At 35.8% G+C, this 17980-nt stretch overlaps 1 protein-coding gene across 1 annotated transcript in view; it reads right to left on the bottom strand.

The window, feature by feature from the left end:
• Positions 1-2981: 2981 nt before the first annotated feature.
• LOC133778058 (uncharacterized) overlaps positions 2982-17980 on the bottom strand; it is a 28678-nt gene continuing 13679 nt past the window's right edge. Inside the window, exons 19-42 of the mRNA XM_062217880.1 lie at positions 17819-17956; positions 17439-17520; positions 17266-17344; positions 16950-16996; positions 9769-9980; positions 9419-9506; positions 9131-9254; positions 8916-9030; positions 8747-8819; positions 8525-8644; positions 8075-8147; positions 7824-7990; positions 7692-7739; positions 7121-7262; positions 6586-6683; positions 5458-5602; positions 5260-5348; positions 5078-5188; positions 4755-4829; positions 4381-4446; positions 4076-4264; positions 3862-3972; positions 3491-3571; positions 2982-3330 (exon numbers count right to left, since the gene is read on the bottom strand). Coding sequence (XP_062073864.1) covers positions 3151-3330; positions 3491-3571; positions 3862-3972; positions 4076-4264; positions 4381-4446; positions 4755-4829; positions 5078-5188; positions 5260-5348; positions 5458-5602; positions 6586-6683; positions 7121-7262; positions 7692-7739; positions 7824-7990; positions 8075-8147; positions 8525-8644; positions 8747-8819; positions 8916-9030; positions 9131-9254; positions 9419-9506; positions 9769-9980; positions 16950-16996; positions 17266-17344; positions 17439-17520; positions 17819-17956 — 2653 coding nt within the window. The 3' untranslated portion in view covers positions 2982-3150. The remainder of the gene's footprint in view (positions 3331-3490; positions 3572-3861; positions 3973-4075; positions 4265-4380; positions 4447-4754; positions 4830-5077; positions 5189-5259; positions 5349-5457; positions 5603-6585; positions 6684-7120; positions 7263-7691; positions 7740-7823; positions 7991-8074; positions 8148-8524; positions 8645-8746; positions 8820-8915; positions 9031-9130; positions 9255-9418; positions 9507-9768; positions 9981-16949; positions 16997-17265; positions 17345-17438; positions 17521-17818; positions 17957-17980) is intronic.

Genomic DNA, 17980 nt, shown 5'->3' with positions numbered 1-17980 from the left:
GTGTTAAGAGACGTTGTTTAGATTTTAAGCCTAATGGTTGAAATCTAAAGCCTTATAGTTTAAATTTTAAAGAGTTGTGGTGTAGATTTTAAACATTGTGCTTTATAGTTTAAATCTATAGTGTAAAAAGACGTGGTTTAGATTTTAATTAGTGGTTTAAATTTTAAGCCTTGTGGTTTAGATTTTAAGCCTAGTAGTTGAGATTTTAATTAGTAGTTTAAATTTTAAGCCTCGTGATTTAAATTTTAATGAGTTATGGTTTAGATTTTAAACGTTATGCTTTATAGTGTAAAGAGATGTGGTTTAGGTTTTAAGCCTAGTGGTTTAAATTTTAAGCCTTGTTGTTTAAATTTTAAGGAGTTGTGGTTTAGATTTTAAACGTTATGCTTTATAGTATAAAGAGACGTGGTTTAGATTTTAAGCCTAGTAATTTAACTTTGAAGCCTTATGGTTTAAATTTCAAGAACTTGTGGTTTAGATTTTAAATGTTATGCTTTATAGTTTAAGCCTTGTGGTTTAAAATTTAAGGAGTTATGGTTTAGATTTTAAACGTTATGCTTTATAGTTTAAATTTATAGTGTAAAGAGACATGGTTTAGATTTTAATCCTAGTGGTTTAAATTTTAAGCCTTGTGGTTTAAATTTTAAGGAGTTATGGTTGAGATTTTAAATGTTATGTTTTATAGTGTAAAGAGATGCGATTTAAATATTAATCCTGGTGGTTTAAACTTTAAGCTTTGTGGTTTAAATTTTAAGGAGACGTGATTTAGATTTTAAACGTTATACTTTATAGTTTAAAAAGACGTTGTATATATTTTAAGTCTAGTTATTTAAATTTTAAGGAGTCGTGGTTTAGATTTTAAAGGTTATGCTTTATAGTTTAAATTTATAGTGTAAAGAAACATGGTTTAGATTTTAAGCCTAGTAGTTTAAATTTTAAATAGTCTTGGTTTAAATTTTAACGAGTCATGGTTTAAATTTTAAGTCTTGTTGTTTTCATTTTAAAGAGAGATAATTTAAATTTTAAGACTTGTGGTTTAAATTTCAAAGATTTGTGATTTAAATTTTAAGTCTTGTGGTTTAAATTTTAAGCCTTGTCGCTTGAATTTTAAAGATTAGTGGTTTAAATTTTAAAGAGTTGTGGTTTAGATTTCAAAGGATCATGATTTATATTTTATATGGTCGTGGTTTGGATTTTAAACCTAGTAGTTTAACTTTTAAATCTTGTGGTTTAAATTTTAAGTCTTGTGGTTTAAATTTTAAAAGTCATAGTTTAAAGTTTAAGCCTTGTGGTTTAAATTGTAAAGACTAGTGGTTTAAATTTTAGAGACTAGTGGTTTAATTTTTAATGACTAGTGGTTTAAATTTTAATGAATAGTTGTTTAAATTTTGAGAAGCCGTGGTTTAGGTTTTAAAAGATCATGTTTTATATTTTATATGGTCGTGGTTTTGATTTTAAGCCTAGTGGTCTAACTTTTAAACTTTGTGGTTTAAATTTTAAGTCTTGTGGTTTAAATTTTAAAGAGTCGTGGTTTAAATTTTAAGTCTTGTGGTTTAAATTTCAAAGAGTCATATTTTAAATTTTAAGCATTGTGATTTAATTTTAAGACTTATGGTTTAAATTATAAGCTTTGTAAATTATATTTTGAAGAGTTGCTGTTTAAATTTTAAGCTTGATGTTAAATTTTTAAAGGGCTATGGTTTAGATTTTATGTCATGAGGTTTATATTTTAAAGGATTGTGGTTTAACTTTTAAAGAATGGAATATACTCTTTTGGTACCCTCTGTTTTCAATAATGCTCATATGGTATCCTGTATTTTAAAATCGTACATATTTGATACCCTAAACTCAGATTTGATCGATAAAATTTTGTCAATATGATCAAACTGTCATCAGTTATATGTAATTATGTAATTAAATTTAAATTTGTAACTTACATAATTGACAGCAGTTTGATTAAATTGAAAAAATTTTATCTATCAAATCTGAGTTTAGGGTACCAAATATGTACGATTTTAAAATATAGAGTACCATATGAGCATTATTGAAAACAGAGGGTACCAAAATGATACTTTGCAAAAACATAGCGTACCAAATGAGTATATTCCCTTTAAAGAATTGTAATTTAGATTTTAAGCCTTGATGTTTATATTTTAAATAATAATTTTTCATAGATTGATACAATCTTATAAATATAGTTTTCACACATATATAAATGACAGCATAAAAAAATCAGTTTTGCAATAACAACTTTAGTTTCTATGAGTTATTTTAACAAACACTTAGAAGGAATGTCAAAACTAGTACTATTTGAGCTAGTATGAATTGTTATGAGCCTAGAATTCTTCTTTAGACATTTCAATAAATAATTAGAATGCATTTTCAATTTGACTATAATATGACATATATAATACACACTATAACAATACTTAGAACCAGATGCTCAAGAGTAATTTGGGAAGTCTCGTCATAATGATGGGTAAAGTTCAACTAAATATATTTAGTGTCTAATTTTAGTTAACTGCTCCTAAAAGATGTTAATTCTCAATTTTTCCATTATAAATAAGTTTTTAAGGTAACCAAAAGGTATGTAAAATAATATAATATAAAAATAAAACTTTTTATAAAAAATAATTATAAAAAAAGTAAGCAATTAGTGTCTTATCAGTAACGTAAGCAACCAAAATATAACTTTTTACAATCTAAAAATACTAAAAAAATTAGATTATTTTTCAATTTATGGTATAGCTTATGTGTGGCACGATATATGCGTAAATAAATTTTTTAAGGTATTTTTTTAATGATTTATCGAAATACAGGTATCTCTACTCATTTTGATTAATTACAAATTTTAATTAGCAACGTTGAAGTTTGTCTTGCCCATTTTTACAATATTCGTGTAAAATCGGTTTCCAATAAGTATCCACTTGTTGAATTAACGGGGAACAACAAACAAATTACTGTGAAAGAAACACCTCTAGTGATAAAATTGGAATGAAGCTATTCTAGGCTCATTATTAGAGAAGATAATAAATTTTAGTTTCAAATCATAATTTACAACAGAACCAAAATAAAAGAGGTTCATACAAGTAACCGATTTAGTAGGAAGACAAATGATATCTTGTTTCAACTATAAATGACATTAAATGATCAAGCTTTTCCAGCTGAACCAAATAAATGCATCTTTTCAGCAATCACAGCTTTCATTGCTTCCTTTGCAGATGCCATAACATGGACAAGATCTTTCTTTGGACTTCCAAGTGAATCCATGTACGCCTTCCGCACCTCGGTGTTTACATTGAATTTTCTCACACCTCGCTCTACGCATTCCTGTAAAAAAAAAAAAAAAGAGCCAAAAGATGAGTGTTTAATAATCGAAGTGGTCTTGAAATTTCACAATACAGATGAAAAGTCTAATAAGGTCTGTCTGTGATTTTATGAAATGGAAATGAAACTGAAACTCCTAAGTGTTTGCTATAAAGGAACGCACCTTGATAAGTTCCTCAGACAGACCAGAAGCTCCATGAAGAACCACAAAGACTCCTTTCTTTGAACACAAAGCATGCAAATCCTTCATGTTAAATGAGTTTTTGAATCAGTAGCCTTAAAAATGGGATCCACAATGGTATATTACCATCTTTCAATATGAGGCCTACGCTTTTCAAGTAAATCTGATTGTTCAAACTATAGCCTTCAATCTCTTGGGCATGCTAATGAAACCCAAAAGGTCAGGCAAGTTCTAGATAGGCAGGTACAAAAGGTTGCAAATTTTAGATTAAGATGTTATAATTTTATTTGCATTGGCAGAAAAAAAAAGAAAACGCGTAAATAATGGCCATTGGCTAAGCATCAAGAATCAACCTTAAGCAAATCAAGTTTAAGACTTGGACCACTTGCAGGATACTTTCCATGGACGTTTCCAATACATACTGCCAAAGAATCTATACCAGTCTCATCAATGAACTCTTGAGCCTGAAATTATTGCAGCTTTGTCACGAATTTGGAAGTTTTTATTTTTAAACATTAAGATTATTTGTCACCCTCAGAAATTCTAGAATTAGGAGAAAATATTGACCTGGTTAATGTCTGTCAGCCTTGCTTCATAATCTTCAACAGTCAGGTCATCTTCTGTCCCCGACAATCTTCCTAATTCAGCTTCTACCAGCATCCCTTTTGTGTGTGCTAAAAGTGATATATACTTTGTGTACGAGACGTTGTCTTTGAAGGAAAGATGTGAACCGTCTACCATAAGTGAATCAAAACCCTGAAGCAAAAAGATTCACATTATGAAAGATAATTAGGTAATGCTCAACAATAATAGATAAATTTGACAGAATCTAAATACTAAATATAGAACATTAGGATAGAAAGTCAACTTACCAACTCGAGCGCATCCACAAGGTCTTTTTTTGAAGTTCCATGATCAAAATGGACCGTGATGGGAACCTGCCAAACATGTTTATGGATTATGACCATCATATTGAGAAAATTACAGGACTAAAGTGTCACATTAGTAATAATCTGATCAGTGACAACAGCCTACTAGCATCTCAACATATTTTCTTATATATTAGCAGAACGCTATGTTTCTAATAGAATAAAAAAGAAGACAGATTTGATCAAGAAAAGGTAATTAAATTGGAAACGATTTGAAAAAATTGTTCAGAATCAGAATTGCAAAAATTAAAAAATGATTTACAAATTAACTTTCCTGTGTCTCTCATCATATTATTGGTATCCAAAATTCCACTTACACTGGCTTGTTCAGCAGCAGCTAGGCAACATGCGACCAAAGGAATCCCTCCATGTTTCAAAGAACTAGGATGAATCTGCAGAAAGAAAAAGAACAATTAGTTTTTATTTAAAATTATTACCAGCCTTTGGTTAAAGACAAATTTGAGAATGCCAACTGTTATGTTTGATCCACAAAAAATACATAAGAAATCCAAGGATTTAATATATAGTACTATTTTCAAAATTAATGCAACTTTCTGTATCTTAAGTAACATTTTTTATCAGTATTGAAATACATCTAAAATATTAAAAAAAAAACATTAAACAGTTGAACCACTCAAACCTGTAATATGGCAGGACTCTGTTCTTCCTCTGCTGCAGAAACAACTGCCTCCACTCCTTCCAAATTGTAGACATTGAATGCACCTATAGCATATCCACCCTCCTCTGCACTCTATATAGAAAATAAGTTCAATATATGAGGAGGCAATGTTTCTATGAAACTTTAAATTTGGTGGCCATTACCAAAAGAAGCTCTTTTGCTGATGAAAGTCTGGCTGGACGAGCCCAAGATTTCACTAGCTCTGCTACGGCGTTACTGTCACCAACATTTCCTAAGGACAAATAATTCAAGAAAATCAGTCAAAAGAATAACATTTTAACAGTAAAAGACTCATAGGAGATTCAGTATAAAAGAAATTAGAGTTGGGAACTCAGAATTACCAGGAAACACTATATATGGAACTCCTGGATGTCTACTTTCAGGACCTAGCTGCCACAAGGGAACACCAGCCATGGCCTGTCCCACTATTTTGGCACATTTTACTTCAAGGGCTTTTGTAGCAATGTCTGATGATGTGATTCCACCCTACCACAGAAACTATCGTTGAATGTCTTGTACACAGTTCATTAAGTGTAACCAAGAGCAAGATTAGGAATAGTTAAAGATTTCAAAAGATTTGATGCATCTTCAGATGAAGCATTTGCTGTAGAAAATCTTATAATCCATCATTTTATTATGTAAAGAACAAGACATTGTTTTCTCCTGAAAGTTCAGAAGATGCTTTATTGCATAAACTAAAACAACAAAACTAAGTCCAACATCTTCGTGCATTAAGCAAGGTCACCCTCACTCCACAAATACATATACTGGAAAAGTAGCACAAACCCTTCTTTCAGCTCGGTCAATTGTCTGATCCATACATGAACTAGCACAAAGAGACAATGATGGACGTACCACAGATTCATATCAATTTACTTGACATTTATTTGACGAAAATAAGTAATTCAATTTTATTTAATATAGAGTATAGACTTCTTTGCTACGTGATAATCTTTGGTTGGGGTAATGGAATGGAAAGGAATCAATTTTCATTCCATTCCTTTTGTTTTGATGCATTTTAGAGTATTAGAATGATATTCCATTGTAATGGTTTTTCCACGATTTTGGTGGAATTGCTACTTCATTTGAAAATGAGAGGAAAGATCATTCCAATACAAGAATGAAAAAAATTTAATAATTTTTTTATCAATTTTTTTTATTCATATTAATTTTTATTCCTTTTCTCATTCTCATTCCTATTCCCATTCTTTCATTCTCATTCCTTCCAACCAAATGTCACATTTATTTCTTATCATTAAATTAATTCTTAATGATGATTACTTAATTCTCCTTACTAATCATTAGAACTTTTACTTTTTAACTCGTCAACTTTGTTAGTAGGGTAAATTAAGTCGTTATCTAGTCATACTAGTGTGGTCTTTAGCAAGCAGCGCTGTAATTTATCACTTCTAAACACACCCACCACATAAAAAGTGGAAATATATGTTGATTTGAAAACTTGGAATTACCTTGGCAAGAATGTAACGAGGTTTTATAGTAATCTTCCTGACTATTTCCACCAGTGCAGAACTCACTTTGAAGTTAATCTCCAAACTCTCAGAGGAAGCTGCCAACAAAAATAATTTCCCATTTGATGAAAAAAGAATACGTAGCTTAAGTAATTGAGGGGTCGGGGGAATGAACTATTCCATGTTATTTTCTAGTAAAAAGAGATAAGCGACTAAGAAAAAGCAAGTTGATGATGCTCTCTTGAATAATCCATTATTATTATTTTTTTTTTAGAAAGTGACAGAATCACAAAGAATGAAAAGAAGAAAGCCAAGACATAGAGGGATCATTTCCATCCAATCAGGTTATTGTCTAGCCAAAGGACATGTAAACCAATCTACTTATTTATCTTAAATATTCATATTTTTTTTATATTTTTTTTAAAAAAATATTATTGGCAATAACTAAACAAGTAGAAAAAGCTCTTTTGCATATGATGCATTACTATAGAGAGAAATACATAGCATCTAAGAAAAAATTAATGGAGAGACTAACTTTTTCCAGTGATAAGCTCTCTACTGGTCATTATTAGGGTGTCCTTACGACACCTTAGGAAAACATCTGCCATCTCAGCTGCTCTAATGATTTCCTCTGCCCTCTCTTCTGTAGGTCCCATAGCAAGTTTGGCCACAGACACCTATGGACGATGACATGTCATTTTCAGATTTCGTATTTACAAAAGGTGAAAAGAATATAATAACAAATTCAATCCCGATATTCATTGTCAGTTCAACCACAGATGTGCAGCTTAGTATATGCATGAAATGACTGTATTATGTGAGTATATGTGTGTGTCCATTCACATGTGGTTATCGTTTCCATATTTTTTCATCTCTTTTCTAAGAAAATGATACTAATAGGTCCTTCAAAAAAGGTAGAGGAATATAAATTCTCTCAGAAATTAAACTTCAAGATTTCAGAAAGTTTGTACTTTTTAGATAACTCATTCAAGGACAAGAAACTCATATCCCTTACATACAGCCTTAAATAAACCCTCAACAATAATTTATGAGGTTTATATTAAACATCAAAAAAAAAATATTCAAATATTAGGTAAGCGGATCACCTCAATGCTTCTTAAACTCTGGTCACATTGTAATTTAAGCTCTTCAACCTGTGTTCGAGGTTGAAACATTTAGGGAATTATGAACATAGCATACATGAAGACAGAAATTAATCAACAGATTGCTGGTCCAACCTGTTTTGTGGTTTTTGGGACATATGATCCCACAACAATGAGACCACCATTCCTTTGTTTGTTAATTCCTATATCCTTAGGCAAAATTGGAGCTTTTGAGACAATTCCAACACGCGTAGATACAAAACTAGCAGCAGTCCGGCATAAGTATCGCTTTCCCTTCATTTCTGCCTGCATATTAAAAAGTGAAAACAAGCTAAGAAAAAAAAAATCAACATACGCCAAAGAAGGGTATCAAAGTAGAGAGCTACTAGCCTTTATCATTCCTGCTGCAAAGACAGCCATGTCTCTTTCACTAGCTGCATTAACTATGCATGTTGACCCCTGTTTCATTTACTTACTTGAATCAGAGAGAGCAAAAGCATAACTTAACACACACTCCCATTTGAACATTACTAATACACACATTTCAAACAATCAAGCACGATAGTGTAAGTAGCATTGATGAAATCTCAATTACACAGGGAATGCTGTAAGTGAAGCATAATATCAAAATATAATTATATTATTTTAGACAAAGAAGCAATGTTCTTTAGTAGGTAAGCCCAAGTACAAAAATCCAAATTTATTATATTATTTTTCATTTATTTTCCCAACTTTTTTTAACACCTGCTAATACCATATTGACTTTGGAACAAGAAATAAAGTGTTGGTGAATTATGTATTGTGGTATGTTAATGTTTGCAACAACAAAAGTATACCTTCTGCAAACTACATAGACGCTCACAAACAGCATCTGGCCCACCTTTTCTCAGAAGCTGGATAGAAATAGAAGCAACACTACTGGCTGGAACGCGGCCACTCGTCTTCTCCTCTACCCACTAAATTTTTCATAAAGGTCTCAATTACAGTGAACATTTTTTAAAGTATAATGTAATCTGCATTAAAATAAAACTGATTCCAAGTAGACTATGAAATTAGACCTCACGGAGATTAGAAGATTTGTAGCCAAAAGAAGCATCTTTTGCAAACTCTGTGTCTCCAGCAGGAACAAGTCTGCAGATGTCATTATCCATCAAGGCCTTACACTCTAGTACAAGTCAGATGCACTATTATTAAAAAAAAAAAAAAAAAAAAAGAGCAGAGTATTACTTGTCAGAATCTGCTACATAGTGAATATCGCCAATAGTGTAACGGCCTCCTTGAAGGAAAAAGGGGCAGATGATCCATGCATCCATCTCACCTAGTACTGAGCTAGCAGCATCAGCTTCCTAAAAGAGAGCAAGGCAGTTTCATTTTGTAATATGAATTAAAAGTATAAATCTCGTGTTAGCGCTGTCTGTGACCAAAAAATAATTAAAAGTAACTTGCCTCTGGAAAATGACCTCGTAAGGTTGAATCACCTCGCAAAACTACAGTATAATCAGCATTTTTTACTGAGTCAGCTGCTGCTTGCAGGTTCTGGCATATATCTTTAATCAATGCACTGGCCTGTACATCATTTCTATACTTGTCAGCATCACTTTAAAACAATTAGAGCTATGAAGGTTATTCCTCATCATATAAAAACAATTTTGAAAAGACTATCGTCCTTTTTTTTCTCTACGACAAATGCTTAGAAATTGCATAACAATTATTTTTTGGTTAACACGTACCTTATCAGGGCTCAATGCCCTGGAATTGGTTAAAATGAAAAAGCATTGAGGAGCCTTTTTGAATTGCTCAGTAAGTGAATTAACAGTCCTGCAAAAAATTAAAAATAAATTTACAGTGAACTGCGAAACAACTTTCACCAAGGTCCTCTTTCCTTTTTACAATAAATTTCACAGAGGCTTCACTTATATTGAAGAAAAGAAAATTGGAAAATTAGATAATAAGTAGCACAAGTTATTACAGGAGAACTGCAGCAACACCTAAGAATAACATATATTGGTCTCTTATTATTATATATATATATATATATATTGAAGTGTACATAGAACAAGGGACAGGAAAGGACACATACCATTCAGTTAAGACCTCAATGTCATGTACAGTTTGGGTTCCTGTTGGATCATCATCAAGAACAACCAAAGTTTTTGAAGAGTTCTGATTAAGTGTTTGTATATCATTAATGGGATCAACTGGCCACTCAGATGGAAGGGAAGTAAGGACAGATTCTTTCTTAAGTAACGGAAGTTTCCCCTCAACCTTAACCCCAGTTATTGTCTCATAGACCTGCATATTATGAAAAAAATTAATGAACCATTAATTGCGAGTCCTATCCAGCTGATCCAGGTAGCTCACATAATAATCTAATATTGTTATAACTTATTTTTAAATTAAAGTTTAAAAATCTAGATTGGGGGCAATGTTCTATTACCACAACAGGCACACCAATTGAAAACAAACTTTGCCAACCCAAATTTTAGAATAGAGAAAGATGTCATTCTCTTACACAATGCATGCATGACCTTCCCAGATAAATTTATATATAACTAAAGAGGGATGTCTGCCCACTAAAATATGAACAAGACGTACTCAAAGTCAAGGCACATTATGATCAAGAAACATTCCTTTCACCAAAAAGGTATGTGTGACTTTGATGAACCAAGTTAAATAAGCAGAGCTTAAGCAGCTAAAGTTTAGCCACAAACAAACAAATAATAACAATAACAATAACAATAACAATAACAATAACAATAACAATAACAATAATAATAATAATAATAACAATAACCCCACTGGTTTTGTGAAGCAAAATATCCATTTCCCCACTGGAATTGGACGTAAAAATGACTCCGTTCTTGATAATTCCAGGAACAAACCTCATCGTTATTGGAGTTTCAAAACAGAGCACAAGGTTTTCATGGTCACTTTGGCCAACGACGGTGGGGCTGTCCGTTTGTGTGAAAGAACAAGGTTATCTGGATTTGAGATTAGGCTGTCCTTAGAAGGCGCAAGGTGGTTGGTTGATGAGATTAGGCGTTTGTCGGGTTCGAAGGATGCCAATAGGAAAGGTTTCAGAAGCGTTTTCAGGAACAATATCCAGAGGGTGACATTGGAATGTTTCAGTAATATCAGAGGAGTTTTTCTCAAAGTTTCAACCTTTATTCATAGTGCTATCAGATGCGTCATTATCCCGGATGAAGGTTGGGAATCTTGCTGGATGGAACTGAACAATTTCCTTCTTGGTTCGGTTGGGAGACAGGCAGGTTTCAACCAGAAGGAGCTACATCAAAAAGCTAGCCTATCTAAGAAGTCGTGGGCCTCCATGGTAGCAGGGAATGAAGAGAAGGAGATTGATGAAAAGTTTAGAAGTCGAGCCAGTCAATTCTTCTCGGGCAAAAAGGGTCATGCAGTGATGGTTTTTCGTAGCAAAAGCAAGCATCAGTGGAAGAAATTTTTTGAAGGATTACAGGAAGTCCTAGGAGTCAAGGTGGATTCAACTTTTGTCTCTGATGATAGAATGATTATTTGGTGCCCTCATGAAGGCTTACAACAGGAACTAATACGTAGAAGGGAGATCACTATTGCAGACATGCAGGTTTTCTTTCAACCTTGGAATTGGTATAATCAGGTGGCAAATAGGAAAGTCAGTTGTTTCCAAAATTGGATTGGGATCGAGGGCATCCCTCTCAATATCTGGAATAATCACGTGTTCAAGGTCATTGGGACTCTTTGTGGTGGTTTAATGGCAGTGGACAAAGGTTCTTTAGAGATGAGGGATATTTCTGTTGCGCGGCTGAGAATGTTTGGAGATTCTAATGGCTTCATTCCGGGGTCAATCTCCCTTCCGTATGAAGGAAGCAGCATAGTTCTAAAGTTGTTCAACCTAGATGATCAGCCTTTACAGTCCCAAGTTGGTGACCGAAGTTTGGGGGCTAAGAATATGGTTGTCGACAAAGGAGTACAGCTCGAAAATCAAGGAAAATCAAAGGAGAATCAAAGAGTTAGGAGAAAAGTCTGGGTTAGAAAAACAACCCAGGATCCGGTGGCTGTTTCTGAGATTCCGAAGGCGCCGACAGAGTTTCAGAGAGAGGGATGTCCAGATGGGGTGGCGCCGGGGTCAAGAGGTGCAGCGGTTGAGGTGTGGCCGGAGATCAACCAAAGCGGCTCCCAGTCTCATGGCGTCATTAATGAGACGGCGGATTTTCAGTGTGCAGATCGCGTAACAGCAGGGACCGTTTCCCTAATTTATTGCTCCCCTTTAAAGTCTATTTTCCAAAGACTTTTTTCTGACTTGTCCTCTACAGTAAAGGAGAAGGAGAGCACGTGTATCCGCCTCTCCTCTTTCAAAATTTCCACGTGTTCTATACAGAAGGCTATTATTACTTTTTCATTTGGAAGGTTGGGCTGGGCTTTCACTTTGAATAACAGGACTGCTTCTTTTATTATTCAACTTTTACATGTTAGGGCTCTCTTCAATCCAAGGTTTATGGACTTTGAAGTGGGCTGCCGACCCTTAAAGAGTTTAAAAACTTCTTGGACTAGACCCCTTCGAAGGATTAGAAGCCCAAAGACTTGTGAGGACTTCGGCAAAGGCAATATTTTACTTTGGAAAGACCATTCAGAAACAGTTCGGTGCCGTGGGGAGGTTTCTCTTCATAAGTCAGCAATAGAAGAGACGAGCTTTGACTTATTATCTAAATGCCTGAAAGTTTATCAACGTAGGCCTAAGGATTTATGCCCAGAGAGTTTTTCTCTTATAGAAGAACAGCTACAGACTTCGATGTCTAGTGGTCAGGATGTGGGAGAGGATGAATTCATTGGTTCAGTGGAAGATGGTGTTTTGGAAAACTGTAGTTCAGAGGAGGAGGATGTTGATTTGGACTCTGAGGCAGACAGGGAGGAATTTGAAGATATCATAGTCCAAGCTAGAAGGCTGTGGGGTGAAGAAGTTGAAGAGGAAAGTTTGGTGGTTAACCAGGTTTCTGGATCCCAGAAAGAGAACGTGGGTTCAGAGGAAATTACTGTGGAAGAGGTAGACAGGCCTCATGATTTCTCCAGGCTTGCTTCAGTGATGGAATCGTTTGGAATTTCTTTACTAACTAGTAATCAAGGGGGGGAAGAGATTGGGAGCCCTTTTTCTTTGCCTAAAAAGAGTGTTCGTGAACTTAAGAAACTTGAGTTTAATGTTAAGTTTGATAAGAAGAGAAAGTTTGGGCGTCGAAAATTCTCATGAAGATTTTATCATGGAATGTAAGGGGTAGTGGCAATAGTGAGAAGCGGAGGGTCATTAAAGAAACCATCTGTAAGGTTAATCCTGATATTATCGTGCTTCAAGAGGTGAAAAAGGTTAAAATAGACAGGAGTTTCATAGGGAGTATTTGGAGATCTAGATTTAAAGCTTGGATTTTTCAGCCGGCAATAGGAAGATCAGGTGGAACTTTAGTGGTTTGGGATACTCGTAGTGTCTCAGTTTCCGATTCTTTGGTAGGGGAGTTCACAGTTTCCATTCGAATTGAGGCTGAGGGTAAGGACCCTTGGTGGTTTTCCGGTGTCTACGGGCCTGTGGTTTATGGTAAACGGGATAGTTTTTGGGATGAATTAGCAGGTTTACATGTCATTTGTGGTAGTCATTGGTGTTTGGGGGGAGATTTTAATGTGGTAAGGAGAGGAGATGAGAAACTAAACAGCACGTCTAACACTAGCAGCATGAAGAATTTTGACGCACTGATCAGAGAGATGAACTTGGTGGATCCTGAGCTCCATAATGGTCGTTTTACATGGACTAATTTCAGGCAGAGGCCTATTTGTAGTAGGCTTGACAGATTTTTATTTTCGCCATTATGGACTGAGTTTTATCCTTTCATTCGCCAGGAAGTGTTGGTTCGTCTCGTCTCAGACCATTGTCCTATTGTGTTGGATTCCAACCCTCCTTCGTGGGGCCCTAGCCCTTTCAGATTTAATAATTCTTGGCTTAAGCATAAAGATTTCAAGGCTCTTTGTCAAAAGTGGTGGAACTCGTCTTCGTTGTTGGGGTGGCCGGGATATGGTTTCATGGAACAACTTGCGTTGGTTAAAGATAAAATTAAGGGGTGGAGTCGGGAGGTTTTTGAGTCAAGATCTTTGCTTAAACAGTCCTTGGAAAGAAGGATGTTTGAGTTGGATAGATTAGAGGAAGGTAGCCAGTGGAATGATCATTTTCTTTTGGAGCGAAGGAAGATTAAGAAAGAATGGCAGCAAGTTGTTTTTGAAGAGGAGAGAGGAGTTTGGTTTAAGTCAAAATGTCAGTAGGCTAAACAAGGAGATTCTAATTCAAAGCTCTTCCATAGTATTCTAAGTGCTCGTAAAGCTAGGAATTTCATCTCTAGAATTGAGCAAGAGGACGGTACTATCCTAGACAAAGAAGTGGATATTGAAAAGGAAATTGTTGGTTTTTACTCTTCGCTGTATTCCTGTGTCCATAGGAGGTGGAGTGGTGTGGAAGGTATCTCTTGGGAGCCTATTCCCTCCTTTTTGTCCTCTCTCCTTGAGAGGCCTTTCTCGGAAGAGGAAATTCGTCGATCAGTTTTCGAGTGCGATGGGTCTAAGGCTCCGGGACCGGATGGTTTCTCTATGGCTTTCTATCAGGACAATTGGGATACTATCAAGTCTGATATTCATGCAGTGTTCGATGGCTTCTTTAAGGATGGGATTATTCATGGGAAGACGAATGAGACATACATTTGCCTAATCCCGAAGAAGTTGAATAGTTGTCGGGTGAGAGATTTCAGGCCAATCAGTTTGGTGACTAGTCTCTACAAAATTATTTCAAAGGTGTTGGCTGGTCGCCTTAGAGGAGTTCTTTCTGATACAATTGCTGAGACTCAAGGTGCCTTCGTAGAGGGTAGGCAGATTTTGGATACGGTGTTAGTGGCCAATGAGGCGGTGGAGGAGTATCGGAGTAAAGGCAAGAAGGGTTGGGTTTTCAAAATTGATTTTGCAAAAGCTTACGATTGTGTCGATTGGGACTTCCTGGGCTTCGTTCTGGATAAGAAAGGTTTTGGTGAAGTTTGGAGGAAGTGGATGCGGGGGTGTTTGTCTTCTGTTTCGTTCTCGGTGTTTTTAAATGGGAGACCGAGAGGGAAATTTAAGGGTTCTAGAGGTCTTCGTCAAGGGGATTCCCTTTCACCTTTCTTGTTTACCTTGGTTGTTGATGTTTTGGGGAGGATGGTGGACAAGGCTAAGAGCGTTTCGGCATTACGAGGTTTCAAAGTAGGAAAAGATCTTGTGGAAGTTAGCCACCTTCAGTTCGCATACGATACAATCTTCTTTGTGGAAGATAATGAATCTCTGTCAACGTTGTTGGATATTCTGAGCGTCTTTGGTGTGGTTTCTGGACTTTCTATTAATCTGCAGAAATGCCAATTGTTAGGGATTAACTTGGAGGAGGAATTAGTGGAACTTCGTGCAAGGGAGATTGGGTGTGAGGTGGGTCAATAGCCTATAAAGTATTTGGGACTTCCTCTGGGGGCTTCCCCTCGCAACAAAGGTTTTTGGGACCCCGTCGTTTCGAGCTGTGTAAAGCGGTTGGATGGGTGGAAATGTGCTTTCCTTTCTAGGGGAGGTAGATTGACACTTATTCAATCGATTCTTTCTTCTCTTCCGGTGTATTACTTGTCGTTATTCCGTATTCCTAAAGGGGTGATAGATGTTTTGGAAAAGCTGATGCGGGACTTTCTTTGGGAAGGTGCGGATCACAACAAGTCGGACCATCTAGTCTCTTGGAAAGAAGTTTGTAATTCTCGGGACCATGGTGGCCTTGGAATTGGTAATCTGGAAGCAAGAAACAAGGCTTTACTCATGAAGTGGCTGTGGCGTTTTCCGTTGGAAAAAGATACCTTGTGGCATAGAGTGGTGCTGAGTAGATATGGGGGGGATGGAGGTCTTTGGGACACTGGTAGAGGAGGGAGGTTGTCTGTCGGGGCCCGTGGAAAAATATTTCTTCTCTTTATGAGGAATATTTTCAGTTGGTTAGTTTCAAGGTGGGGAAAGGGGATCGTATTCGTTTTTGGGAAGATACTTGGATTAACGGTGCACCTTTAAAGTATCAATTCCCTGATTTATTTTTGGTTTCTACCTCCAGTAACTGTGTGATTAAGGATTTGGTGGTTCTCGGAGGGGAGTCGGGCTTGCATAATGTGAGTTGGGATTTGCGTTTTAGAAGGAATTTGTTCATTAGGGAGATCACCAGCCTCACCGAGTTGTCACGGTTGTTAGAGAGGGTGGCTTTGCCAGCAATTTTGGAAGATCGGAGGGCTTGGACACCTGAAGTAAGTGAAGTCTTCTCTTGCAAATCGGCCTTTCGGAGGTTGAGTTATCCTCAGTTGGGTTCAGTTCGGGAGTGGGAAAAGTCTTTGTGGAAAAGTGTCTCTCCCTCGAAAGTAAAAGTGTTTGGTTGGTTGGTTTTCAACGATAAATTAAACACTGCAGACAACATGCAGAGAAGAAGACCTTACCTTTGCTTGTCCCCTGGGTGGTGCGTTTGTTGCAAGCAAGCAGGGGAATCCTCTAGCCATTTATTCATGGATTGTTGTCTTGCTAGAGATGTGTGGGGAAAAGTCTTAGCGGAGTTTGGTATTCTTTGGTGCATGCCCTCTAATTGTTCTCAATTGTTCCTGACAAGGTTAGGGGGCGGTAAGCGGGTTTCTCGCCTGTGGCAAACTACCGTTTTGGCAACGTTTTGGGCCTTATGGTTAGAGCGAAATAATAGACTCTTCGAAGATATTTCCAATACCTCTGAGTCTATATGGGATAAGATAAAATTTTGGGTGGCTACTTGGGTATATCGAAACAAATGTTTTGGGGGTTGCCTTTTCTGACCTTTTTAGAGATTGGAGCAATTTCTGGTTTTAATTTTTGGCTTTGGGGTCTGTTGTGTTTGTTCTACTTGTAACCACGGTATTCCTCCGCCATAAGTGAGGGCTCTCAATTTTATTGGGAGGAGGTCAGCATTTTTGACCTCTGTCTCTTTTTTCAAAAAAAAAAAATAACAATAACAATAACAATAACAACAATAATAATAATAATAATGATGATGATATTGATAGAAGGATGAAGGATACACTCTGCACTAGCTCAAATCTTGTTTGACTAAAGCTAACATAGAAACAAAACTTTTGACATTAAGCTAATACTATAATCATACATGTTATCAATCTTTCCCTGTATGTTCAAATTTCTATCTCCATCGTCAAAGTAAAAGGCAGATATAAGTGATACCTTAACTACACCAGCATCATCCTGTCGACCCCACCCTCCTGCAGAACCTGCTAGATTGTTGAATCAAATGTAAGTATTATAGGTAATTTGATAATTCAATTTAGCATGCAATAAACAACATTAAAAGAATGGCACTACCTCATTCTATTAAAGCTTAATTGAGATACAACGGCCACACGTTATTTGCTAACTTTCTAATGGTTTTTTATTCTTGTCAAGTTCTATCCATGAAGATTTATAATTATATCAATTTGAGAGTACTCATGAAAAATGCCACACAACCATACGAGTTCTAAATGAAAAGATTACACAGCACCTAAAAGGAACAATTGGTGTGCAACTGTTGAAATATGAAGCGGTACTCTTCGGGATGAACACTCGCGAGAAACAATGCCCTTTTAATAATAATAACAGGATCAGATCAGTCTGCTAATTGCTTAATCACACAAGGAATTTCTAGCAATTTATTGAGGGGAATATTAATTTTACCAGATCCTTTACGAAGATGTCAAGTGCAGAATAAGGTGTGTAATCATTGTCCAGCATGTGCGGAACACGATTCTCAAACATCCTGCAACATGTATACTAAATAAATTAAAACCTAACCTCAGTAGCACACTAACTTGAAGACTAAATCAAACAAGTATACATAATGAAGCTTCACTTCTTAAGACAAACAAAATAATCAAACATCTATTTTTCAACAAGACATTCCACCATAGATGCAATTTAACATGCGGTCATAAAGGATAATGAGAAAACAAAAAACTTTGAATAATTACAGTTTTGCAATGCAAAGTCTAACAGAATTTTCCTGTAATCTGAAGAATAAGCACTGAACAGTCGCTTGGATAATTCAACACACGTACCAGGATGTTCCCCTACTATTTATGATGACATCAAACAATATCCTCGTATTGAGACCTAATCGAGCTCCAAATGCCATAGCCTCCGCTGCAGATGCTATATGAACACCAGCAAGCAACTGATTGACCATCTTTACGACACTAGAGAAGAGAAAATAGACAAAT

Source organism: Humulus lupulus, chromosome 5 (genome assembly GCF_963169125.1).
Source record: "Humulus lupulus chromosome 5, drHumLupu1.1, whole genome shotgun sequence".
NCBI lineage: Eukaryota > Viridiplantae > Streptophyta > Magnoliopsida > Rosales > Cannabaceae > Humulus > Humulus lupulus.
This window is presented reverse-complemented; position numbering and strand designations above follow the sequence as displayed.